The sequence below is a fragment of the Sus scrofa genome, chromosome 13 (genome assembly GCF_000003025.6).
Source record: "Sus scrofa isolate TJ Tabasco breed Duroc chromosome 13, Sscrofa11.1, whole genome shotgun sequence".
NCBI lineage: Eukaryota > Metazoa > Chordata > Mammalia > Artiodactyla > Suidae > Sus > Sus scrofa.
This window is the reverse complement of record NC_010455.5, coordinates 197,130,898-197,158,828: the sequence shown is the minus strand read 5'-3', so window position 1 is coordinate 197,158,828 and position 27,931 is coordinate 197,130,898. Positions and strand designations below refer to the sequence as shown.

At 43.0% G+C, this 27,931-nt stretch overlaps 1 protein-coding gene across 1 annotated transcript; it reads left to right on the top strand.

The window, feature by feature from the left end:
• Window positions 32-27,931, top strand: GART (phosphoribosylglycinamide formyltransferase, phosphoribosylglycinamide synthetase, phosphoribosylaminoimidazole synthetase). Its single transcript, XM_021070945.1, is given in 21 exon segments — window positions 32-186; window positions 2,162-2,257; window positions 2,988-3,162; window positions 4,719-4,830; window positions 6,397-6,465; window positions 7,337-7,462; window positions 9,971-10,058; window positions 10,541-10,626; window positions 10,796-10,964; window positions 12,789-13,020; window positions 15,863-15,957; window positions 17,560-17,669; window positions 18,024-18,247; window positions 19,691-19,941; window positions 20,452-20,604; window positions 21,393-21,599; window positions 22,634-22,771; window positions 24,504-24,634; window positions 24,849-24,990; window positions 25,989-26,104; window positions 26,198-27,931. Coding segments are annotated over 21 exon segments (3,057 nt in total). The 5' UTR covers window positions 32-41; the 3' UTR covers window positions 26,390-27,931.

Here is a 27,931-nt window from a genome sequence, read left to right as displayed (position 1 = left end):
AGCTTTCATTTTACTGTTGAATTCCTGCTTCACAGACAGCAATGGCAGCCCAAGTACTTGTAATTGGCAATGGAGGAAGGGAACATACACTGGCCTGGAAACTTGCACAGTCTAATCATGTCAAACAAGTGTTGGTTACCCCGGGAAATGCCGGCACTGCCTCCTCCGAAAAGATTTCAAATACTGGTAATCATGTTTTAAAGTAATAGTCAACAATTGCAAATGATGAACTGTCAATCACATCTCTTCTTTATAAGGTCAATAGCTATTCAGATTTGAATGTTTTCTTAACCCAAAAATTTATGTGGTGATTTAAATACGTGCCACGTGTTGCAAATTTAAGGTATTCTATTTTTCAGAGTGTGGCATTTCCTTACTTTAAACCTTATCAAATGTCAATTTAAAAGATCACCAAGTGTCTAACACAGGTTAAAGGTTTGGTGTGTATTTGGGGAGAGGAAAAAATGAGCAGTGCTAAATGTAAGTTCTAGCACTTCTCACTCCATGATAGATCTCAACCTTTATCTCTTCTGCCAGTAAATATGAGACAATGATCAGTTATTAGGCTGCGTTAGACTCTTCAGTGGCTTCTCATACTACTTAGCATAAAACTCCAACTCCTTGCTGTTCCTTGCAAAACCCTTTCTGATCTGGCCTCTGCCTGCCTTTCCAGCCTAATTTTTCATATCCTTTGTATTCTTTTCACTGTCGCTCCGTCCATGTAGGCCTGCCAGTTTCCCAAACAGTTGCCTTGGACTTCGTTACACTCCTGGCATGACTGGCTTCTCATCATTCTCAATTTACGTTGCCTCCTCAGAGAGGACTTTCCCAAAGTTTCTCCATGAAGTATGTCCACCGCCATTTCACTTATTCTCAATCATGAACCATTGTCTGTATCTATTTTTACTTTCCTATTGTCTATCTCCCATCTTCATTTCTGTTCTAGAATGTAAGCTATATGAGGGCAAGGAACCCACCTGCCTTATTTTACAGGTTGTACTCTGTGCCTAGTACCCTAGGATCTTAGCTCTGGGAGTAAGTTATTGTTTCGCGGGTGGGGGGTGGCAGGGGGGATTGCTGGGTATTTTTTAAGAACATACACATTTTATTTAGATACAACTGATGTTACACAGACTGGTCTATTAACCTCCCAAGGTGGTCATGAGGCTGTTGTCACTTACAGTGACAGGTTAGATGTGTCATCCTCCTCTTGCCACCCTTTGCTGTGCTGAGGTGGTTGGCTCTGTTCAGCCCAGTTGTGTTTGCAGCTACTAAACCAGAACACACACCACTCTATCCTTATCCAACTCAGGCAGTTCCTAGAGATAGCGAACTCTGCCTTTTCTCCACTTCCCCACACATATCACCAATAGCACGTGTGTTCAGCCAGCCTAAGAATGATGGCTCAGATACAGTAAAGCAGAAGATGCCTATAGAACCAACGATGCTTCGTATGTATTGATCTCGATACTCCTTAAAACTCCTTCAAGAGAGAAAATTTACCTGGCCCATTGGAGAAGTGAGCTAGGTCTTAAAATCATCATTCAGGTCTTAGCTTAAATGTCTTTGCACAAAAGACCCTTCCTGGCCTAATCAGAAATAGCCTCTCAATGTAGCTCTCATCAATTTTGCCTAATTTGTTCACAGTTGATGTTATTTTGCTTGATATTTATGACCCAACATTCACCACAGCCACAGCAACTCAGGATCCGAGCTGTGTCTGCAACCTACACCTCAGCTCACAACAACACTGGATCCCTAACGCACTGAGCGAGGCCAGGGATCGAACCTGCAACTTTATGGTTCCTAGTCGGATTCATTAACCACTGAGCCACGACGGGAACTTCTAAAAGACTGGTTTCTAAGTATACTCTCTGATATATTTTTTTTACTTAACAATCAGCACTAGTGACATGAACACCATAGTCAAGAAAGTGCTTTATAGCTCTTGGAAAACTTACTCAGAATTGAGCTTTGTTGGTTAGCCTAATGTACTCTGCTCTGAATTTCTCCTGGTGAAATTATCATCTGTACCAGTAAAAGAAAACCAGCAGTTCATGGGTAGACCAAAGTATAGTACTTAGTTTTCAGCAACACACTTTGTTGACTTAAAGAATGTTTTTGTAAACAAGATGTGTTTATTTCTTTTTTCTCTTCACAGATGTCTCCGTCAGTGATCATGCTGCCCTTGCTCAGTTCTGCAAAGAGGAGAAAATTGAGTTTGTAGTTGTTGGACCAGAGGCACCTCTGGCTGCTGGTAAAGTTCATTCCTGTTTATTGCTTTGTTTGTTTGTTTGTCTTTTTAAGGCCACACCGGAGGCATATGGAGGTTCCCAGGCTAGGGCTTAAATCAGAGCTACACCTGCCGGCCTACACCACAGCCACAGCAACACCAGATCTGAGCCGTGTCTGCAACCTACACCACAGCTCACGGCAATGCTGGATCCTCAACCCACTGAGCGAGGCCAGGGATGGAACCTGCGTCCTCAAGGATGCTAGTCAGATACTTTTCCGCTGAGCCCTGACGGGGACTCCTCCTGTTTATTGTTGTATATGGCATACACTGTGCCATCATCTAAGCTTGTGTAGATTATCTAATCTAATGCATTTTACAGATGGAGGTTTCTAATATAACACTACATTGGAAAAAGCTTTCACTCTTTTGAAATTTATGGATTCTGAGATTTTTTTTTTCCTCCAAGCATCAATGATATGACAAATGAGAGATCAGATTTGCATCTGTGGCAAATATTTTACGTTTTTATTCTGCTCTGGCGTCTATTTAATAATCCATATGTTCAAATGTAACAAATAACCTTTGTTGGATTTAAATCATGTGTTAGTAGCACTTTGTTGCTATCCTGTAGAAAACATGAAAAACTTGGTTATTCTCTGCCATCTGCCTTAGTTTTGGTCTAATTCTAAGTCTTCAGAATGAAAAGCCCTGCACAATCCTTGACTCAACTCAGGCTTATTTCCATCACTAGGAATTGTTGGGAACCTGACATCTGCAGGAGTACGGTGCTTTGGCCCCACAGCAGAAGCAGCTCAGTTAGAGTCCAGCAAAAGATTTGCCAAAGAGTTTATGGATCGACATGGAATCCCAACGGCACAATGGAGAGCTTTCACCAAACCTGAAGAAGCCTGTAGCTTCATTATGAGGTAGACGGAAGACTGCCTGTGAAAGGCAGTTGTTAGGATATATGAATATGTGGGCCCCTTTTATGTTACAGGTTTAGAGTAAGATAATTGTAGGGAAAACTCAGAGTATGTAATTACCTTTTTCCAACATCAAGATAAAATAGAATTTTACGCATATGAAGATATACAGTATTGTGGCCTTGCAAAAAGATAAATTTTTAAAATATTTATTACTAAATAGTTTCTAGGAGGAAGGATGCATTTGGTTCTACAGTCATGCCAAATTGACACAGGGGCATCTTACAACATAAAGTATATTGATTTTCTTCATAAATAATTAACTAGAGTGAGGAATCATCACTTGGCCTTCTGCCACCACTATTCAATTCTAAATCTTAAAATTAAACATCCTGTTCTCTGTTCTATGGAAAACATTGAGCAATAAATGAATGTTATATTGGCACATACATGCCTTTGCCCTTTTTTTGTTGGCAATTCTCCTTACCTGGTAAGTTTTCCTTTTAGTTGGGTCAATTTCATTCTTTTCCTTTTTTTTTTTTTTTTTTTTTTTCTTTCTTTTAGGGCTGCATGTGTGGCATATGGAAGTTCCCAGGCTAAAGGTTGAATTGGAACTGCAGCTGTCTGCCTGCGCCATAGCCACAGCAACACCAGAACCAAGCTGTGTCTATGACCTATACCACAGCTCAGGGCAACACCAAACCCACTGAGCGTGGCCAGGGATCGAACCTGTATCCTCATGGATAATAGTCTGGTTTGTTACTGCTGAGCCACAACAGGAACTCCCAGTTTCAGTCTTCATTCCTTTTTCACCCTACGTTGAGTTTTATTATACCCTAGTAGTCTACCTTGGAAGGAATACTTTTGTTACTTACTTTGGGTAAGTTTCCTCCTAGATCTCTAGATCTCAACATAAGAAACTACCAAGTTTCTTGTGTGTACTTGGAGAAATGATCTGAGCATCCATGTTTATATGGTTCTGTATCTTAAATATCATTCCATATCTGTGCTGTACAATGGTTTTTTCCCCCCAAAAAATTATGTTTATATGATCTCATAAGTGAGAAAAGCAAAACTGTATGTGCCATATGATTACAACTGTAAAGGAATACACAGGGGAGGAGTTCCTATCGTGGCTTAGCAGAAACGAATCTGACTAGCATCCATGAGGACGTGGGTTCGATCCCTGGCCTCGCTCAGTGGGTTAAGGATTCGGCATTGCTGTGAGCTATGGTGTAGGTTGCAGACATGGCTCGGATCTGGCATTGCTGTGGCTCTGGCGTAGGCTGGCAGCAACAGCTCTGATTGGACCCCTAGCCTGGGAACCTCTGTATGCCTTGGGTGCAGCCCTAAAAAGACCAAAAAAAAAAAGAAAAGAAAAGAAAAAGGGAATACATAGGGGGAAAAGATCCTGGCAGGAAATACATCAAAATGGTGCTAACATTTTTTTTTTTCTGCTTTTCAGTTGTTGCTATAGCATACCAATCCAAAATCCCAAAGCATTTTAAAGTTTTGAATTGTAAGGATTTATTGGATATTGAAATTTACTGTCTCCACAGTGCAGATTTCCCTGCTTTGGTTGTGAAGGCCAGTGGTCTTGCAGCAGGGAAAGGGGTGATTATTGCGGAGAGCAAAGAAGAGGCCTGCAAAGCTGTACAGGAGATCATGCAGGTCAGTTGATCCCTCTGAAAGAGTTTATAATTTTCTAGTCACACTGGATAAAAACACTATAGAGGGAGTTCACGTCATGGCGCAGCGGTTAACGAATCCGACTAGGAACATTGAGGTTGCGGGTTCGATCCCTGGCCTTGCTCAGTGGGTTAAGGATCTGGCGTTGCCGTGAGCTGTGGTGTAGGTCACAGACTCAGCTCGGATCCCGAGTTGCTGTGGCTCTGGCGTGGCCACTGCGTAGGCCACAGCTCCAATTCCACCTCTAGCCTGGAAACCTCCATAAGCCACAGGAGCAGCCCTAGAAAAGTGAAAAGACAAAAAAAAACAAAAACCTCTATAGAGATGGGAGTTCCTGTTGTGGCTCAGCGGTAACAAACCTGCTAGCATCCATGAGGATGAGGGTTTGATCCCTGGCCTTGCTCAGTGTTAAGGTTCTGGCATTGCCATGGGCTGTGGTATAGGTTGCAGACATGGCTCGGATCCCCAGTTTCTGTGGCTGTGGACCCCTAGCCTGGGAGCTTCCATATGTCGAAGGTGCAGCAATAGAAAGACACACACACAAAAAAAAAACTATAGAGATGGATTTTAACACACAATATTATGAGCAATAGCTTACCTGTGTGTTTGCTAAATGTTTTCTTTAGGAATATTTGTAAACTTACTGTGTGTTAGAATCCATCTCTATAAAAGGGTTATTACAGATCTATAGTGGTAGCTAAACAATGATCCTCCTCTTTGCAAGTAAGTTCCATCTAGCATCCTTTGTTGTCTGCTGCTGAAAGGTAAATAATATAAATACACACTCAACCATCCATGAAGACAAAAGCATTTGTCCTTTGTGTCTCAGGTCTATGAAAAGTGAAGCAGTGAATTGATATACTTTGCTTTTATGGTCCTCCTTGGTTCTTGCGGGTTTCTCTCCCTTGTACAAATCTGCCGTCACAGACATTCTTCAGTGTAATTGTTATAAGCAATTATAAACAAACCTAATGATAATCAGAAATGAGAGTTAAATGGTAATGTTGAAAACTTCTGTTTTTCTGTTACTTTATTTGAATCCGGAAAACTGGATCGCCAAGGGAGTTTTATTGATGTGTTCATTTCATCTGTACCAGTGCTAACCCTACGTCATTGCCACTTTAAAAATAGGAAACGTTGGAGTTCCCGTTGTGGCTCAGCAGTAACCAACCTGATGGTGTCCCTGGGGACTCAGGTTCGATCCCTGGCCCTGCTCGGTGGGATAAGGATCTGTTCTGGTGTTGCTGTTCGTGGCAGTGTAGGTCACAGGCTTGGCTCAGATCCTGCATGGCTATGGCTATGGCATAGGCCAGCAGTTGCGGCTCTGGTTCAACCCCCTAGCCTAGGAACTTCCATGTGCCTCGGGTTCGGCCCTAAAAAGAGGAAAAAAAAATTAAAAAGACACGTGTTCCTTTGATGTTTTCAGAAAAGGAACTAATGCACTGGTTCATAATACAAATGATGGGAAAGGGCAACAGCGAATTAAATCAAACTTAAAAGCTTATAATTTATGTCTCCTTTTTGTCGTGTTTTTTAATCCACAATAAGGATAGGGCTTTCGGAGAAGCTGGAGAAACAATTGTCATTGAAGAACTTCTTGAAGGAGAAGAGGTGTCTGTATGTATATTCATCCATCTTTTGTGCTTTTATAGAGTATAAGCTAGGTTATCTGACTGATAAGCCCAAAAAAGGTTTGATTTACTCTGGTTGCTTCAACTAAGCAGAAACAGAACAGTTACAAAGGGACTCGTATATGTTTAGTATTTGGGATCCAAATGAATGAAAAAGGGATTTATCCATTAGTCATCCCCAGTGTATCAGTAGAGGACCTGGACTTATATGGACCATTATTTAAGGGGAGCAAAGGTTGATGTATTTTACTCTGAGAGGAGCGTGATTTTTTTTTTTTTTTAACCTAGATCAAACATTATACATCCTGGGCTGTGGGATGGAAATCCTGTGAAATTAGATTGTTATGATCATTATACAACTACAGATGTGATAAATTCATTTGAGTAATTAAAAAAAAAATACATCCTTCAGAAATTGAGTATACAGGGTCTTCTGATTCTTGATGTAGGAAACATAGGGTTATTTATGTTTTAAATCATTTTACTTTAAAAAAAAGAAAACTTTTAGAGTTCCCATTGTGGCCCTACAGGTTAAGAACCTGACTAGTATCCAGGAGGATTCAGGTTCGATCCCTGGCCTCACCAGTGGGTTAAGGATCCAGCATTGCCACAAGCTGTGGTGCAGCCCACAATATGGCTCGGATTCGTGTTTCTTTGGCTGTGGTGTAGGCCAGCAGCTGCAGCTTCATTTAGACCCCTAGCCTGGGGGGCTTCCGTATGCTGTAGGTGCAGCCCTAAAAAAGGGAAGAAAGAAAGAAAACTTCTCTTAAGAGTTAAAGTACCTTTAGTCCTTCTTGTTAAATTATCTTTTGACTTTTGGGCAGTGGAGGTTAATGGACTGTTTGTCTTCTCTGCAGTGCCTGTGCTTCACTGATGGGAGGACTGTGGCCCCCATGCCCCCAGCACAGGACCATAAGCGATTGCTGGATGGAGATCATGGCCCCAACACGGGGGGAATGGGAGCCTATTGTCCAGCACCTCAGGTACTTCCCACAGGCTCAGCTGAAGTTCAGTAGGAATTGTTTGATTTTCTCAAAGAGCTCTTAGACACTTTCTGTTTTGGGTTTTTTTTTTCCCCTCTGTAAATGATATACTATTCACCAATTTGGTTTTCCTGTTAAATGAAAAGTATCTCTCTTGATCTCACTCTGAAACTAACCTTTTCTAAAAGCCTTTGGAGAACTTACTGAGGTATGGCTTGAATGGATCCTTCTAGCCCCTTCTCTCTACATCCTATTTTTAACCCATGGGAGCCATTTATAACCTAGGATTATCTTTTATGCGTCACGCTAAGTGCTTAGTAAAAATGTGTGTGGTGGGGAGTTCCCTGGTGGCCTAGCAGTTAAGGATCCAGTGTTGTCACTGCTGTGGTACAGTCTTGATCCTTGGTCCTGGAATAATTTCTGCATACTGTGGGTTCAGCCAAAAAAAAAAAAAAAAAGAATGGTGAATTGAGAACCAGGTCAGACGTATTTTTCCTCTAGGTTTTCTACTTCGTAATGGATAAAATATGTTTCCAAATAATTCTTGGAAAGTTTTTATTTATTTATTTATTTATTTTTGTCTTTTTGCCTTCTCTAGGAAAGTTTTTATTTAAAAAACTTCGAGTATATTATAAATAGATTAGCACTATAAAAACTCACCCATTCTTTTCATTGATGATAGTTATAATCATTTGTGCTAATAATATAGTACCTTTTAAATACTGTTCTTAATTAAAAGATTAAAACCAAATAGGGTTGGGAGTTCCCATCGTGACTCAGCGGGAACAAATCTGACTAGTGTCCATGAGGATGCAGGTTTGATCCCTTGCCTCGCTTAGTGGGTTAAGGATCCAACATTACTGTGAGTTGTGGTGTAGGTCAGAGACGCAGTTTGTATCTGGCATTGCTGTGGCTGTGGTGTGGGCCAGCAGCTATAGCTCCAGTTCAACCCCTAGCCTGAGCACCTCCATGTGTCACAGGTGCAGCCCTAAAAAAAGACAAAAAAACAAACCAAAGAAACTCAACCAAATAGCATTTACTTTAGACTTTATGGATTAAAACTACCATTTGGTTGGAGTTCCCTGGTGACATAGAGGTTAAGCATTTGGTGCTGTCACTGCTGTGGCTTGGATTTGATCCCTGGCCTAGGAACTTAATGCATGCTGTGACACAGCCCAAAAAAAAAGCACTTCTACCATTTGGTAAAAGTGATTTCGAAAACAAACTCTAGGAGTTCCCGTCGTGGCGCAGTGGTTAACAAATCCGACTAGGAACCATGAGGTTGCGGGTTCAGTCCCTGCCCTTGCTCAGTGGGTTAATGATCCGGCATTGCCGTGAGCTGTGGTGTAGGTTGCAGATGCGGCTCGGATCCCGAGTTGCTGTTTCTGGCATAAGCTGGCAGCTACAGCTCCGATTAGACCCCTAGCCTGGGAAACTCCATATGCCGTGGAAGTGGCCCAAGAAATGGCAAAAAGACAAAAAAAAAAAAAAACCTCTAGGTCTAATTTCTGTAATTAATTTATAAACTCTAGATTCTAGATTCTCAAGTTTATAGGCTTATGAATTATGCATAGGATATACTGCAGATACACAGAGGAGCCTCAAGGTGGGCAAGGATTTTTTCGTTGTATTTTTATGTCCCAAGATACTATTTTTAGTGGGCTTTAAACCTGTAAAAGTTGGAAAATCCATAGGTTTAGTAATGAAGTCACTTAGTCTGAAATGACAGATACAGTAAATACATCATCCAGCTTCTGCTGATGAGCATCAGAGGTCTTCTTTCCCTCTTCATAAGAATAAGGCTAAATACCTACCCACCTGATAGGATCAGTATGAAGATTTTTAAAATATATGAATTTAAAGTGCTTAGCCCAATGATAGTTTTTTGTCCTACTACAAGATGACTTTTTTATAAAATAACAATTACAGGGAGTTCCTGTTGTGACGCAGCAGACTCGAATCCACCTAGGAACCATGAGGTTGCCGGTTCGATCCCTGGCCTCGCTCAGTGGATTAAGGATCCGGCGTTGCCGTGAACTGTGGTATAGGTTGCAGACTCGGCTTGGCTCCTGCATTGCTGTGGCTCTGGTGTAGGCCAGCAGCTAGAGCTCCGATTAGAATGTCCGTATGCTGTGAGTGCGGCCCTAGAAAAGGCAAAAAGACAAAAATAAATAAAATTAAATAAAATAAAATAACAATTACAGGGAGTTCCTGTTGACACAGCAGACTCAATCCAACTAGGAACCATGAGGTTTCAGGTTCGATCCCTGGCCCTGCTGAGTGAGTTAAGGATCTGGCGTTGCCGTGAGCTATGGTGTAGGTCGAAGATGTGGCTCAGATCTGGCATTGCTGTGGCTCTGGTGTAGGCTGGCAGCTGTAGCTCCGATTAGACCTCTGGCCTGGGAACCTCCTTATGCCACAAGTGCAGCCCTAGAAAAGGACAAAAAGACAAAATAAATAAATAAAAATAAAATAACAATTACATTTAAATATTTCTGTGTTCCCCAGGTTTCTAAGGATTTGTTGCTAAAAATTAAAGATACGATTCTTCAGAAGACAGTGGCTGGCATGCAGCAGGAGGGTGTCCCATACACAGGTAGGTACACTGATGTCCTTGTGGACATTACCTGTAGAGGAACTTTACACCATTTTCTCTCTTTTTTTGTTTTTGTTTTTGTTTTGATTTTCTAGGCCTTCACTTGCAGCACATGAAAGTACCCAGGCTAGGGGTCAAATTGGAGCTACAGTGGCCAGCTTACACCACAGCCACAGTATTGCAGGATCCAAGCTGTGTCTGTGACCTACACCACAGCTCATGGCCATGCCAGATCCCTGACCCACTGAGCGAGGCCGGGGATCAAACCCACATCCTCATAGATACTAGTCGGATTGTTTCCATGGCGCCACAGCAGGAACTCCTCCCTTTCCTTTTTTATTAACCAGCTTTTAATTGGCCACTATTTGGTCATAGCATTTGTTATGATGATTCCAAAATTTTGAGTACTACAAGTTTATATTCTAGTTTTCCTATTCACAATACAATGTCTTCATTATAGATTTTTTTTTTCTTTTGTGAAGGTATTCTCTATGCTGGTATAATGCTGACCAAGAATGGTCCAAAAGTTTTGGAGTTTAACTGCCGTTTCGGTGATCCAGAGTGCCAAGTGAGTCATAAAGATAATCATGTAAATACTTTGTAGGAGATGTCTGCTGTTTTAATCTTAGGATTTATCAGCCTTGAAATAATTACCTTTGAGAAACGTGCAACTTCTGCTGACATCCCGGTGAATAAAATGTCTAAGGAGAACTGAAGTTCGCATTATGTTTTTCTAGGTGATCCTCCCGCTTCTGAAAAGTGATCTTTATGAAGTGATCCAGGCTACCTTAGATGGTAGACTGTGCACATCTCTGCCTGTTTGGCATGACAACCGCGCTGCCGTAACTGTGGTCATGGCAAGTAAAGGTTATCCAGGAGACTACACCAAGGGTGTAGAGATAACAGGTGAGAGATAACAGAGAGCCAAAGATTGGATTAAGGAGTTCCCCTCGTGGTTCGGTGGTTAACAAACCTGACTAGGATCCATGAGGTCAAGGGCTCAATCCCTGGCCTCGCTCAGTGGGTTAAGGATCTGGCATTGCCGTGAGCTGTGGTGTAGGTCACAGACTCAGCTCAGATCTGTCATTGCTGTGGCTGTGGAGTAGGCTGGCAGCTGTAGCTCCCATTGGACCCCTAGTCTGGGAACCTCCATTTGCCATGGGTTCGGCCCTAAAAAGCAGGGGAAAAGTTTTGATGACAATGTGACAAGTGACCAGTACCACAGTAGACCTTGTCTCATGCTGTGTTCTGCTCCTTTTAAGAGTGTAAGTCCATCAGTAACCTTTCAGAGGTTGCTTGTTGGATATGGGTGTCCAGATACCCAGAATTACTGTACTTAAAGAACTGTTGTCCATTTCCCATCCTGCATAACAGACTCAAGTGATTCAAAAAAAAAAAAGATTTTTTTTTTTTTTTTTTTTTAGGGATTTTCTTTTAGGCTCAGCCCAAAACCTAATTTAAATCAAATTATCTTGAAATTTTGCAACATTAAGGAAGAACTAAGAATATGTTTTACATTGCAATGATCTTATTGGTTATTTTTAAAAAGAAGGAAAGCAGGAGGTCCTGTCGTGGCTCAGTGGTTAACGAACCCAACTAGCATCCATGAGGTCGAAGGTTTGATCCCTGGCCTTGCTCAGTGGTTAAGGATCCGATGTTGCCATGAGCTGTGGTGTAGGTAGAAGATTCAGCTCAGATCTCATGTTGCTGTGGCTGTGGTGAAGGCTGGCAGCTACAACTCCAATTCAACCCATAGCTTGGGAACCTCCATATGCTGTGGGTGCGGCCCTAAAAAATTTTAGACAAAAAAGAAAAATGTGATGGAGGGGAGTTCCCGTTGTGGCTCATCAGAAATGAATCCAACTAGTATCCATGAGGTTGCAGGTTCGGTCCCTGCCCTTGCTCAGTGGGTTAAGGATCCGGCATTGCCGTGAGCTGTGGTATAGGTCTCAGATGTGGCTCAGATCCCACATTGCCATGGCTGTGTCGTCGGCTGGAGGCTATAGCTCCAATTCGACCCCTAGCCTGCGAACCTCCTTATGTGGATATGTACCCCTTAAAAAAAATTATCAAATGTGGGATTTATTCATTGATATTTATTGATGTTTACTTAGCCATTTTTTTTTTTTGGCTTTTTAGGACCACACTGGCAGCATATGGAGGTTCTCAGGCTAGGTGTCTAATCAGAGCTACAGTTGCCAGCCTACACCACAAATACAGCAACATGGGATCCAAGCCATGTCTGCAGCCTACACCACAGCTCACATCAACGCCAGATCCTTAACCCACTGAGCGAGGCCAGGGATCAAACCTGCAACCTCATGGTTTCTAGTCGGATTCGTTTCCACTGCACCACAACAGGAACTCGATGTTTAGCGTTTTTAATGTTTCTTTTTTTAACTTGTCAGAAAATAACCATCCTTATCTCAAACTTTTCAGGGCTTAGGTTCTTTTTTCCTTTCCTCCCTCATTGGAAAAATCATGTGAGATTTATGACAGCAATGTTTTAGGAATTCAGTTGTCACCCTAAAGCAGAACAGACTGTTCTTAGGAGAAAGGGTCTATTCACCATTATGTTACAGAAATTCTTCCTGATAGGATTCTTGGGAAGATTCATTTAAAGGAAATAAAGATTTTATTTAAAAGGGAAAAAAATAAAAAACCTTCTGAAAGTTGTAAGCCACGTGTAAATATTATTGTGATTGATTTGTCAAATGTGCTTTCTTACAGGGTTTCATGAGGCTCAAGCTTTAGGACTGGAGGTGTTTCAAGCAGGCACTGCCCTAAAAGATGGCAAAGTGGTGACTAATGGGGGTAGGGTCCTTACGGTAACGGCCATCCAGGAAAATCTCATCTCAGCCCTGGAAGAAGCCAAGAAAGGACTCGCTGCTATAAAGTTTGAGGGAGCCATTTATAGGAAGGACATTGGCTGTCGTGCCATAGCTTTCCTCCAGCAGCCCAGGTGAATTTCTGTGACCATAGTACAGCTTCAGAACTGGCAAAAAAATGGCCATGTAGAAAACTCCACTAATCCTATACAGAAGTCATTCTACAGTCTTAATTCCTTGTGAGACTGGTCTGATTTTGCTTCGTATTTAGTTTGAATCAGAACTACTCCTCACAGTATTTAAATGAAATGGAGCAAACCTCATTGTAGCTCCTCATGTTTGAAAAGTTCAGTAAAATTACAGTGATGCTGAAGACTTTTTCATATTATATACTTTATAAATGTATGAAGTCACTTGTCAGCTATTCATCAGTAAAGACGGGGAAAGGATTTTTATTCCTTGAGTTATGTTTACATATTACTGTTGAATTTATTATCTTACAGATGTTCCTGGTTTTGTCAGAGACTTCAAGATGAAAATATTGGTCATCCAACTTTACAGCTTAATTTAATTATGCTATAAATGTTGGGCCATCTTATCTGTCACCACATTTATATTCATTACTTAAATGTTTGTTTGTGTGGTTTTTGTTTTGTTTTTATGGCTGGCATATGGAATTTCCCAAGCCAGGGATTGAATCTTTGAGTCATAGCTGTAGCAATTATGGGCGGAATATCAAACCCATGCCTCCACAGGGATCTGAGCCACTGCAGTCAGATTCTTAACCCACAGTGCCACTGTGGAAAGTCCGGAAATTTTTATTGCTGTTGTTGTTTTTAAGCCCTTATTGATTTTTTTTTTTTTTTTTTGTTTTTTTTGCCATTTCTTGGGCTGCTCCAGCGGCATATGGAGGTTCCCAGGCTAGGGGTCTAATAGGAGCTGTAGCTGCCAGCCTATGCCAGGCCCACAGCAACAGCAATGTGGGATCCGAGCTGCGTCTGCAGCCTACACCACAGCTCAAGGCAGCACCGGATCGTCAACCCACTGAGCAAGGGCAGGGATCGAACAGCAACCTCATGGTTCCTAGTCGGATTCGTTAATTGCTGCGCCACGACGGGAACTCCAATTCATTTGTTTTCATATATAACTATTTCTTTAAACAATGAACTATTAATATTAACTGCAAATGTGAGTGTTTTGATTTAAGCATATATCACAATTACTAGTTTTTGTCTTCCTTTTTTTTTTTCTTTTGGCTGTGCCTGCAGCATACAAAAGTTCCGAGGCCAGGGACTGAACCCAAGCCACAGAGGTGACAGCATCACCAGGTCCTTAACCTGCTGAGCTATAGCAGAACTACCACAATTAAAATTGTTCATTGAGGAGTTCCTGTCGTGGCGCAGTGGTTAACGAATATGACTAGGAACCATGAGGTTGCGGGTTCGGTCCCTGCCCTTGCTCAGTGGGTTAACGATGTGGCGTTGCCGTGAGCTGTGGTGTAGGTTGCAGACGCGGCTCGGATCCCGCGTTGCTGTGGCTCTGGCGTAGGCCAGCGGCTACAGCTCCGATTAGACCTCTAGCCTGGGAACTTCCATATGCTGTGGGAGCAGCCCTAGAAATGGCAAAAAGACCAAAAAAAAAAAAAAAAAAAATTGTTCATTGAGAAGTTCCCATTGTGGCTCAGTGGTTAACAAACCCAACTAGCATCCATGAGGACGCAAGTTGGATCCCTGCCTTTGCTCAGTGGGTTAAGAATGGCGTTGCTGTGAGCTGTGGTGTAGGTCACAGATGAGGTTCGGATCCCTAATTGGCTGTGGTTGTGGCATAGGCCGGCGGCTACAGCTCTGATTCGACCCCTAGCCTGGGAACCTCCATGTGCTGCCAGTCTGGCCCTAAAAGACAAAAAAAAACAAAAAACAAAAAAAAAATTTGTTCATTGATTTCATCTATGAGAAATAAGTGTTTTTTGGGAGAGAAATTTTTAGCAGCTTAATTCAAACTGTACTGTTATTGACAGAGAACATTTTAAGTTTAAATAATGGAATTTATTTTTTTATTTTAGAATGATTAGAGTCTATTGAAATGCTCTATAAGGGACTTGACATCTTACTACTACCCTGAGTTCTTTGAAGTAAAGATGAAGAAAATGAGAGGCTGCAGTGCCAACTGCTACCTGAGAAAAGGGTTGTTTTTTTGTTTTTGTTTTTTGCTTTTTAGGGCTGCACCCATGGGATATGGAGGTTCCCAGGCTAGGGGTCAAATCAGAGCTGTAGCTGTCAGCCTACACCACAGCCACAGCAACATTAGATCCGAGCCACATCTGTGGCCTACACCACAACTCACGGCAACACCGGATCCTTAACCCACTGAGCAAGGCCAGGAAAGGAACCTGCGTCCTCATGGATGCTAGTCAGATTGATTAGCCACTGAGCCGAGACAGGAACTCTGAAAAGGGTTGTTTTTAACCACTTCATTTCCTAATGATCTGAGCCTGATCCTGGACTGCTAACTTTATTAGAGTTAACTGCTAAAGCTGTTACGTCTGTTTATACCCTGGTACCTTACTTCTCATGAAACTTAATCTACTTCTTCCTGCATTACTGCATCCCACTAGGCCACAGTTGTCATTTTGGTAAAGCAGGACTACCACAGTGCCATTTACAAACTTGATCTCTAAATTACCACCCCAGCTTGTTGGCCCTATTGTAGCTGGAAATGATTGTACTGAAAGTTATCACCTGGTTTTGCTTTTTCATAGTTTTTTAAAACCTTATTTCTCATTGTTCTTACCTATGCTATTTAGAATAATAGTTCTCTATTTTTGTAATAAAGAGTTCAGCTTCATTGGAGATTTCTTTGTTGAGTTCTTATAACCCTAATTTTAATTTTTTTGACTCAGTGAGATTAAAATAATTTCCCCCTCGCATTTAGGTAATGTCTTAGTTTTGTGTTTTTTTTTTTTTTTAAACTCTTTAGGGGCCTGACGTACAAGGAATCTGGGGTAGACATTGCAGCTGGAAATATGCTGGTCAAAAAAATTAAGCCATTAGCAAAAGCCACTTCCAGACCAGGTAAGTCAGATCTTTCCTTTGCTGGTTCACTAACCATGAGAAACCATTGTAAATTGATTTGGGGCTTTGTAGTTTACTAAGGAAAATGTTCCAGATTAATGCCAAGTTGCTGTTAAGTCGTGGCCTGTTTAAGCCAAATTCATAGTCTTCTGCTTCTTTAATACTAAGAAAAGCATTTCTGTATAGCATTTGGAGTGGATAAGCCATGAGATCCTGCTGTATAGCACAGGGAACTATATCTAATCACTTGTGGTGGAACATGATGGAGGATAATGTGAGAAAAAGAATGTGTGTGTATATGTATGTATGTATAAGTGGGTCACTTTACTGTTCAGCAGAAATTGACAGGACATTGTAAATCAAATATAATTTTTTTAAAAAAATAGTTTTTCTTGGGAGTTCCCCAGCAGGTTAAGGATCTGGTATTGTCACTGCTGTGGCATGGGTTCCATCCCCAGACCCAGAGCTTACACATGCCACAGGCACAAACCAAAAAAAAAAGAAAGAGTTCGTGGTCAATGTTAAGTAATCACTAGAACATGAGGGGTTCTCCTTATCATGGTACGATCCAGCGTGCCGTGAGCCAGTGTAGGTTGCAGATCCTCGATCCCGTTCGTAGCCGTGTACAGCCGATTCGACCCTACCAGGACTCCAATCGAAGCCCAAAAATAAAAAAGACAAAAAAAGAAAGGCATTTTCTTGGGTTTTTTTTTTTTTTTTTTTTTTTTTGTCTTTTCTAGGGCCTGGCCCATGGTATATGGAGGTTCCCAGGCTAGGGATGAATCAGAGCTGTAGCTGCCGGCCTACGCCACAGCCGCAGCAACACCAGCTCCTTAACCCACCAACAAGGCTAGGGATTGAACCCTCAACCTCATGGTTCCTAGTCAGATTCGTTAACCACTGAGCCAGGATGGGAACTCCGCTTTCATTTGCTTTTTAGGGCCTCACCTGTGGCATATGGAAGTTCCCAGGCTAGGGGTCAAACCAGAACTACAGCTGCAGGCCTACACCACAGCAACACGGATCCAAGCCAATATTGCGACCTACACCACAGCTCATTGCAACACTGGATCCTTAACCTCTGAGCGAGGCCAGGGATCAAACCCTCGTCCTCGTGGATACTGGTCAGATTCATTTCTGCTGCATCACAACAGAACTCCCAGAAAAGCATTCTTTTTTTTTTTTTTTTTTGGCTTTTTGCTATTTCTTTGGGCGCTCCCGTGGCATATGGAGGTTCCCAGGCTAGGGGTCAATCGGAGCTGAGCCACGGCCTACGCCAGAGCCACAGCAACCGGGATCCGAGCCGCGTCTGCAACCTACACCACAGCTCACGGCAACGCTGGATCGTTAACCCACTGAGCAAGGGTAGGGACCGAACCTAACCTCATGGTTCCTAGTCGGATTCGTTAACCACTGCGCCACGTCGGGAACTCCCAGAAAAGCATTTCTTATCCATGATCTTAAACTACATTCTCAGCTGTGGCTCAGATCTGATCCCTGGCACGGAAATTCTGTGCCTGGCCCAGGAACTCTATGCTTCAGGGCAGCCAAAAAGAAAGAAAGGAAGAAATCCAACAAGTAATTAATTTTCTCTTTTTATAGGTTGTGATGTTGATCTTGGAGGTTTTGCTGGTCTTTTTGATTTGAAAGCAGCTGGTTTCAGTGATCCTCTTCTAGCCTGTGGGACAGACGGCGTTGGAACCAAACTGAAGGTAATCAGACACCTAGGTTAATAAAGGCCTTTTGCGAAAGAGAATAATTTACTGTGTCAAATACATATGTTTTTCCTTTTGACATATGTACTAAAGGGAAACATGTCAAATAAACATGTAATTGGCTAAAACGTCTATGTTTCTAACACCGTGTTGCTGAGGCTGTATCTGGACAGAAGGGTTATTCTAAGAGATAAAAGGAAATACTTTGGTACCAAGTAGCTTAGCACGTGTTCTTTTGTCTTTAGGTTTTCAGAACAGCTAGCAAAAAGTCAGTAATATTTGTTAGCCTCCACTGATAAATTGATAAGATAGAGTTTGGAGCTTATTCTCTTTTGTTATCCTTTTATATAGATTGCCCAGCAGTGCCATAAACATGATACCATTGGTCAAGATTTGGTTGCAATGTGTGTAAATGATATTTTGGCACAAGGAGCCGAGCCCCTCTTTTTCCTCGATTACTTTTCCTGTGGAAAACTTGACCTCAATACGACGGAAGCTGTTGTGGCTGGAATCGCTGAAGCTTGTAAAAAAGCCGGATGTGCTCTCCTCGGTATGATCATCCATTTTAATCACACGTCTTTCTTACTGTGTTTCAGCACCATGTATAAACATGGTACCAACAGAGCTAATAGAGCCAACAAGAGAAACTGTCGCAAGTTGAGGTAGATAAAATACAGATAATACTAAGGAAAACTTCTGCCTTGATGCCCTCCAGCCCTCCCCTCAAGGGTTTGTCCCCCAGACCCAGACTCAGTAGTCAGTCCAGCACCATCAGCCAGGCCTTCTCTTTCTCTGTGACCCTTGACCACCATTTCACTTCCATCTCTCCCTGGCCTCCTGGACAGACAGGGTAGGGCTGTTTCTGCCTCATGGCCCTGCAGCAGAGGGCATTCTGAATTAACTTAAGCCCTATTTTCCTACAGAAATGACACTAAGGAGTTCCCTTGTGGCTCAGTGGGTTAAGAACCCAGCTAGTATCCATGAGGATGCAGGTTCAGTCATGGCTTTGCTCGGTGGATTAAAGGATCCGGCATTGCCGTGAGCTGTGTGTAGGTCACAGACACAGCTTGGATCGTGAGTTGCTGTGGCTGTGGTGCAGGCCAGCAGCTGCAGCTCTGATTCAACTCTGAGTCTGGGAACTTCCATAGGCAGCACTTTCGGCCCTAAAAAAAGAAAAAAGAAATGACACTAAAAATAAAATGTACCCAAGGTTAATGGAAATATTGCTTAAATTACAATACTATTTCTGTGGACATGTCTGTCCCAAAAGCCAAAATTGCCTTTCAGCCGTCTGTTCGAACAGTTTCTAGTTTGGATCTGCCTACCTAGACCCTATATTTGTGTGATATGGTAGCACCGTGAACCAGGGCTTTTTTTTTTTTTTTTTTTTTCTTTTTTAGGGCCAGACCAATGGCATATGGAGCATCCCAGGCTAGGGATCAAATCAGAGCTGCGGCTGATGGCCTACACCACAACAGATCCGAGCCGTGTCTGTGACCTACAACCACAGCTCACAGCAACACCAGATCCTTAACCCACTGACCTAGGCCAGGGATCAAACCTGTGCCTCATGGATGCTAGTGAGATTCGTTAACCGCTGAGCCGCAACAGGAACTCCCAGGGCTTATTTTTTTAGGCCAGGGCATTTGGAGTTAGGCAAATCTGCTTATATCACTTCCCTAAGCCTGACTCTTATTGGAGCATAGAGTGATTATAAAGATCAAATACAGGTGGAAGCATTTCTGAAACTAAACTTCTAGGGAAAGGGCATTAAATTCCGCTTGAGCATTCATCCCGTAAAAATAATAATGTTTGGAGGCTATACTCACCCTTTGTGGAAATTAATGCTCTTCCTCCTGAAAGCATGCCTGATTGGAAAGTTTTATTGGGTGACTCTTAAGAGTACATTTTATTGAATGTGTTTAATTGTTCATATGAAGAGTAGCTGGTGTCACTACTTTCTAGACATTTTTATAAATATCCAGCGACTTCTTGCTCTTGTTTTCTTTTTCTGCCAGGGGGTGAAACGCAGAAATGCCCGACATGTACCCTCCTGGAGAGTATGACTTAGCCGGTTTTGCCGTTGGTGCCATGGAACGAGATCAGAAACTCCCTCATCTGGAAAGAATCACGGAAGGGGACGCTGTTATTGGAGTGGCTTCATCTGGTCTTCACAGCAATGGATTTAGCCTTGTGAGGAAAATCATAGCAAAATCTTCCCTCCAGTACTCCTCTCCAGCACCTGATGGCTGTGGTGACCAGACCTTGGGTAAACTTACTCACGTTTAAACTCTTCTGCTTTGAGACATCTGAGCAGGGAGTTCCCGTCATGACTCAGCAGTAACAAACTTGACTAGTATCCAGGAGGACGAGGGTTCCATCCCTGGCCTCACTCAGTGGGTTCAGGATCTGGTGTTGCTGTGAGCTGTGGTGTAGGTCACAGATGCAGCTCGGATCTGGCGTTGCTGTGGCTGTGGTGTAGCCCAGTAGCTCCAGCTCTGATCTGACCCCTAACCTGGGAACTTCCATATGCTGTGGGTGTGGCCTTGAAAAGACAAAAAAAGAAATGCCTGAGCAATGACTTTGTGGGGTTACTCTTTTGTTACTTTAAGTTAGAATGCAGCAGGTTACTTATCCTGTGGTTTGGCTGTTTGGACATTATTGTAGAACTGGTGTGTCGGGCAGGGTCACAGTCATTCTTTCTCTCTTTCAGAATCATTTTTTATATATGCTTTGTTTTATATTCATAGACTAAATGTTTGTCTTACCTTCCTAACAGGGGACTTACTTCTGACTCCGACCAGAATCTACAGCCATTCGCTGTTACCTGTACTACGCTCGGGACATGTTAAGGCCTTTGCCCATATTACTGGTGGAGGATTGCTGGAAAACATCCCCAGAGTCCTCCCTCAGAAATTTGGGGTGGATTTAGGTAAGATTGCTCAAAAGAACTTTTGTTCAGAAAACCATTAGAAGAAAAAACACACTGTGGGAGGAAACTCTGGGTAAGTAGTGCACATGTGGAGTAGGAAGTGGGAATACAGTGTTTGTTGCAATGTTTCTGTGAGTGAAAGTCCAGTTGGGTGCCCATGTGCAGAGAGTAAGCCTTATAGCTAAGAGAGTGGAGGACCCCAAAAGGTGTTGCTCAGTGTTCCAGCCAGTGTGAAGGTTCAGAGGTGGACTTTCTAAAAAAGACTCATCCGAAGCAGGGAGTAAACCATGTAAAAGTATCAACTCCAAGCAAGGATTTCTACATGACACTGGTCAGCAGTGTCAGAAAGCAACTTGGGAGTTCCCAGTGTGGTGCGGCGGAAACGAATCCGACTAGGAACCATGAGGCTGCAGGTTTGATCCCCGGCCTCGCTCAGTGGGTTAAAGGATCTGGCATTGCTATGAGCTGTGGTGTACGTTGCAGACATGGCTCATATCTACCATTGCTGTGGCTGTGGCATAGGCCAGCATCTACAGCTCCGATTTGACCCCTAGCCTGGGAACTTCCATGTGCCATGGGTGCAGCCCTAGAAAGACAAAAAAAAAAGGCAGCTTGGTGAGGGTAGATATCAGCCCCCAGATTACCGGGGGGTGGAAGTGGGATTAGTGGCAGAGATAGAGACAATCTTGAGTGAAGCAGTCAAGGTCAGAAACAAGAATGAGACAGGAAGCAACGCATTCACTCCGTATCAGGAGTAGGTTAATCGGACAACTGTGACTTGTTTTCAGACGCCCGGACCTGGAGGATCCCCAGGATCTTCTCCTGGTTACAGCAGCTAGGACATCTCTCAGAAGAAGAGATGGCCAGAACATTTAACTGTGGGATTGGGGCTGCCCTCGTGGTGTCAAAGGATCTGACAGAGCAGATTCTGCAAGATATTGAGCGGCATAAGGAAGAAGCCTGGGTGATTGGCAAGGTGGTAGCGTGTCCTGAAGGTAATTGCTCCTTATTTAGTTGCTCTTAGATGTATAATCTGAAATATGACTATGCCCTGCCTTGCTAGCTCTCTGCCCACCTTCTGGTCCAGCTACTGCTATGGCTGTAACATGAAACACCCCTGCCAGTAATACCGCAGGTCTCTTCATTCCTGCCTCAGGGGCCTGACACCTCTGTGCAGCACTCACACCTGCATAGCTACACCCTACAGGACGACCCCTGACCGATGGGGTGAGAGCTAGTGAATAAATGCCGACTTTAGGGACAGAAGAAGGGAGCAGTTCTGAGCCACAGTCCACGTGGCTTCTTTGAGGGGCCCAGTGGAATCAAGACCCACTTGCCCACGTGGTGGCCAGTTCAATTACACTCTTATGTTGGCTCCCCCATATCATTCTCCCCACCCTCATTCTGGTTCCCTAGGATCCTTTCCCAAAGTAATCTCCTTGCACGCAAGACCTTGTCTCAGGCTCTGCTTTGCGGTTCAGCTCAGTTAAGGGGTAATGAGTGAGCACCCTGACAAGTACTATATATTACTCAGGACTCTAAGAAGTACTGGAAATTGGCAGAATGACAGAAAACAAACTCACATTCGCTAACGGAGATGCCAGGGCTTGTTGATTTTGTATCTGTCTTTCATTCCTTTATTGTGTGGGTTTCATTTTCAGGCAGGCTCTCCAAATACCGGAAAGACATGTTGAGCCCACATCCTTCAGCTCCCGTTGCAATAAGAGAAACCCTCTCTTTCTCAACATCCTCTATCAAATGTTTGAATGGTCTTGCTTGATTTGCATGCCTACTGTTGAGGCCAAGAGGTCCTAGCACTATTGTGGGCGGAAGATTAGTGGGAAGGGGGAGATGGATCACTGGCAGGCAGTAATCTGTCCGCTGTATGTTTAGATATGGTGCTGTAACTTTTAGTTGAAGTGGGCTATTATATATGTTTACTTTCAGGAAATTAAAACACTTCCCTTTCCATATTACTGTTAATTCATAATGGTTCTTTAGTTATTTATTGGGTGTGTTTGAAACAAAGGTTCTCCTCGTGTGAAAGTCAAGCATCTGATTGAAAGCATGCAAATAAATGGATCAGTGTTGGAGAATGGCACCCTGAAAAATCATTTCTCTGTTCAACCGAAAAAGGCAAGAGTAGCTGTCTTAATATCTGGCACAGGTGAGATATGGCTTCCTCTTTACTATGCAGCTGTAGCAATGCTCTTCCTTTTCTCCCTCTCCACCACCGCCCCTCAAAAGAAAAAACAAAACAAAACAAAACGCTCCTTCCAACTATGAGAACAGTCTCCGTAGAGTGGGGCTGGGTATCATTAAGGAGTGTTATCTTTTCTACATCCTCCGTCTTTCCACTTGAGAGACAGCTTCTAAGGAGAATTGAGGGTGTCAGGAAGATGACTGAAGAGAGAGAAACTAGAAAAGATGAAAAACGTGGAAATTCCAACTTGAATCATAGATTCGTAGTTGAAAAGTCTTTAACAGTTGAGGCTTTTTTATTGTGAGCCTCACAGGAAGTCCACCGTTGAGGCTTTTTTAAACATTGTTACTAGTGATATGAAATTTGTGTTGGACTCTTGTGACAGGGTAAGATAATAAGAGCATTGTATTCTCTCTGATGGATCAATATAATATAGTGTGATTTTTTTCCCCCCACTATTTTAAGTAACATTGCTATGAACATCCTTGTAAATATACAGTAAGTTTGGAGTTCCCATCATGGCTCAGTGGTTAACGAATCTGACTAGCATCCATGAGGACACAGGTTTGATCCCTTGCCTTGCTCAGTGGGTTAAGGATCCAGCGTTGCCATGAGCTGTGGTGTAGGTCGCAGACAAGGTCAATCTGCATTGCTGTGGCTGTGATATAGGCTTGCAGCTATAGGTCCGATTAGACTCCTGTCCTGGGAACCTCCATATGTCTCAGGTGTGGCCCTGAAACAGCAAAATAAGTAAATAAACAGTAAGTTCATAAGTGCATATCTGATTATTTCTTTAGGATACATTCCCAGAAGGGTAATTGCTTTACAAATCCACTTTAAGGTTTTGAGATACTTTAGACCCAAGTTGATGGTAAAGCAAAGAAACTCTTGTAAGGACCACAGTAGTTTATTCTTCTCGAGAGGATTGATTTTTCTTGCTTAATTAAGCAGGTTATTCCTCATTAGTTTTAAAGTTTGTACCATTTCTACTGCTATACTACATCATATTATTTTGCAGAAGCAATCTCACATCCTCAAACCAGAAACTCCTATTTTCATAAAATACTAATCCATTATTTCAAGAGGATGCAAAAAGCCTCACAAATTTTGCCGATCTTTTCAAAAGTCCTGACCACTCTCTATTCAAAATGCGTAAACGGCTCCCATCATGGCTCAGTGGAAACAAATTTGACCAGTATCCTTGAGGACTCAGGTTTGATCCTGGCCTCGCTTAGTGGGTTAAGGATCTGGTGTTGCTGTGGCTGTAGTGTAGGCCGGCAGCTACAGCTCCAATTTGACCACTAGCCTGGGAACCTCCATATGCTGCAGGTGTGGCCCTAAAAAGACAAAAAAAAAAAAAAAAAAGGTATAAACCTTTTTAAGAAATGTAAGCTGGAGTTCCGGTGGCTCAGCAGTGACCTGGAGTTCCCGTGGCTCAGCGGGTTCAGAACCCAACATAATGTCTGTGAGGATGTAGTCAGGATGCTCAGTGGATCAAGCATCCAGTGTTGCCGCAAGCTGTGAAGCAGGTTGCAGATGCAGCTCTAACCCAGCTTAGCTGTGGCTGTGGTGTAGGCTTCATCTGCAGCTCCAGTTCAGCCCCTAGCCTGGGAAAGCCCCATGCTGCAGGTGTGGCCATGAAAAAAAAAAAAAAAAAAACAGTGTGAGTTCACCTGTGTCTTTCTCCCCTTTTCAGGATCGAACCTCCAAGCCCTCATCGAGAGCACTCAGGCACCAAGTAGCTCTGCACACATCATTGTTGTGATCTCCAACAAAGCAGCAGTGGCCGGCTTAGATAAAGCAGCAAGAGCCGGCATCCCCACCAGGGTAAGTTCCTTTGAAAAGAATCTTCCTGCAGGCTACATTTAAACTCAAAATCTACCCCCAGCTGTTCCTTGGACTTCCGGATTTGGGGTGGGTGCCGGGCTTGCCTTTCTGCTTCATCCTCTCCATTCCTTAATTATGTGTAAAGATGGCGTTTTAAAAAATTTTTTTGGCAAATATGTTGAAAACAGACTGTACTTCTCTTTTTCCACTCTAGGTAATTAATCACAAATTATATAAAGATCGTGTAGCATTCGACATGGCAGTTGACCAAGTCCTTGAAGAGTTCTCCACAGACATAGTCTGTCTTGCAGGATTCATGAGAATTTTATCTGGCCCCTTTGTTAGAAAATGGAATGGTGAGCAGAAATTCTTTGACACCACACTGACACATGACTGAAAAAGGACTACAGGGTGGTTGACTGGCCAAATGGTCCCAGTCAGGAGATACTTACTAGGACATTTTATTTTGACCCAGGTCGTAACTGCAGTTCCTTTACCTCAGCCTAGAGAGTGACCCAGTGGTGATTTATTGTCGTGTTTCTTTACTGGTTTTGTTGTTGTTGGCCTGCTAGAATTATGTTTTCTATCATAGCTTGAATTGGTTTCATGTGTGGCTACAAATGTAACATTTCATCTTCTGAACAAATATGGGGAAGAGACTTTTCACTTGTTCAGAAGCCAGAGGGTGATTCCCGGTATCCCTTCATGAGCAGTTGCTCCTCCCCGAGGACGCGTGAACCATTCTTTGCCTGAAGAGGGCAAGCACGGCGGCGTCGCCCCTTAATGCCTTTTCCCACAAGTTTGCGCCGCCTCCTGTGGTCCTGTTTGTGCACATGTTTGGTCAGTAAATGCATTTTCTCTCCAGAGAGTGTTATGTTTTCTTCAATGAATATAGTTAGAGCACTTGGGGGACAATATACAACAGGCAGTGCCTTGGGTGGCACAAGGCTCACAGACTGACTAATCCAGCATCTGGCTGGTGGACATGCCACTTTGTGGTTAGAAGTCAAGCGCAGAGAGTTCCTTATGCGGAAACCAGCAACAAGCTGAATTTTCTTCAAGAGCCTTGTCATCCAGATTAGACCCTGTCCCATCCAATTTAAGGTCACTGCAGGTGCCTGTTCAGACTCCCCCTCAGGGTATGTGTCTTCAGCTGCGCAAGGCGGAAACCTGCTCCTCCCAGAGGAGCCTATACCTCCCCTTAACTCACCTCCTGCCTTGACAAAGAGAACACCCATCCTAGAGAAATCCTGCTCCTGTTGACTCCTGATTCTAGACAGGAAAGTGTATGTTCCTTGACAGAATACATAAGATTTTATTAAATTCTGACAGCTACGCTTTAATTAATTTCCAGGGAAAATGCTCAACATCCACCCATCCTTGCTCCCTTCATTTAAGGGTTCAAATGCCCATGAGCAAGTCCTGGATGCCGGGGTCACGGTCACTGGGTGCACTGTGCATTTCGTAGCTGTGAGTATGTCTCTTCCTACCAAAGCGTTATTAGTATTTAAATGTAAATTGTACTGGCCAGAGTAATGTTCGAAATTTTCTTTTCCTTTCCAGGAGGATGTCGATGCTGGACAAATTGTTTTACAAGAAGCTGTTCCAGTGAAGAGGGGAGACACCATTGAAACTCTCTCTGAAAGAGTAAAATTAGCAGAGCATAAAATATTTCCCTCAGCCCTCCAGCTGGTGGCCAGTGGCACTGTACAGCTTGGAGAAAATGGCAAGATCCGTTGGGTCAGAGAGGAATGAAATGTCCTTGTCCAGGGATGGAGCCAGCTTTGAACAAATTCTGACCACTGCAGAGTGGCTTTCCTCATGGACTCAGCCCTAAAAGATCCAAAGCATACCGGTATAGTCTCCAGTGGTCTTGCAGGTTTTACCTGCGTGGGGCCTTCTTGGTTACAGTCAAACTGGTCATTCAGAATTCCTTTTGCTCTCAGCCAAGCAGGATACCAAAACTTAATCTTATGTTCTTTCTCATAGAGTTAGTTAACAAGTCTAGGAAGTTAATAGCTCTTCCCCCATGTTGAGTATATCTATGCCGATTTGAATTGAGATTTCGCTAATTATTCTCATCATAAGTTGGTGTCATAAAACTTCTGGGGAGCTCCCACTTCTGAGGGTAGTATGCTTTGAAGTATCATTAAACTTTCCTCTAATAATTGACAATTTCTACCATACCCATATTTTAGCTTCATAGTTTGAGAGGATGGAAGGCAATCTACCCAGACTAGTAAAGAGTATCATGAGACTGCGTGCATTTCCCACTCTAGCCAGTATTTCCAATTTGGATATTCAGTTCGGGAACCAGGAGGTCTGGGTTGACATACTGGGCACATGCACTTGACCCTACACAGAGGACCAACCACATTTCTTTCTTTAATAGCTGAGCGAACAGGCAATGGCCACCTGGCCCACAGCCAGGCAACCAGCCCGCCTGAGACTGCCGAGCCTCCTTCCGGGTGGCCTAAGAGCCCTGCCTGCCCAACAGGACGACCTTCCCGCAAGGGAACAGCACAGATGTACACTAGTTACAAACAGAAGATAATCAACTCCCACCTTAAGACAGGAGGGAGCACAGAGGGTCCCGGGGAAGCAGAGTGCCAGAAAAAAGAAACGAGACCTTTGCCAAGAGACCCTCCTCACTGCCTCTGGTCCAAGTAGGTTTCCCCAGGCAGCTGGCAGCATTACCCTACCTCTTGTTGACCGCAGTCAGCAACTGCCATCAGATGGGAAGTCCAGGTACATCATTTCACATAGGTGCCTTTGCTGCAAAAACAACTGATTCACTTTTTTTCTAGAGTTCACTCAACATAAGTAAGCATCTATACGCCAAACACTGTCCTATGCCATTTTTAGGACGTTAGAAGATACAAAGGAACATGTTACTGGTTGATAAAATCGCATATTGTGATAAAAGTAGAAGCTGGTACTAGGATGTAAATTAGAAAAATCAATGTGAATTTATGCTTTTAGAAATATAGTTGTCTAGCTCTTAACTTTGACACTAGTCTCCACAAAAAGGAACCCAAACTCCACAGAAGGTAGCTAATTCAGTATCTTGGGATAGGAAGAATCAAAGTGTGTAGAAACTAGGCGTTTGCTTAAAGGGTATCCTACTGTCTAGTTTGTGATAAACTGAATGTTATTTGTACATGTTGAGTGTGAACAGCCATTGGCTTATAATACTCAAAGACAAAAGGTCATTGAAGTTATGAAGAGTCATAATGCATAAAAGGGTGAAAACAAGATGTTCATCGTTTAATAAATATAGATGTTTGTCTTTTATTA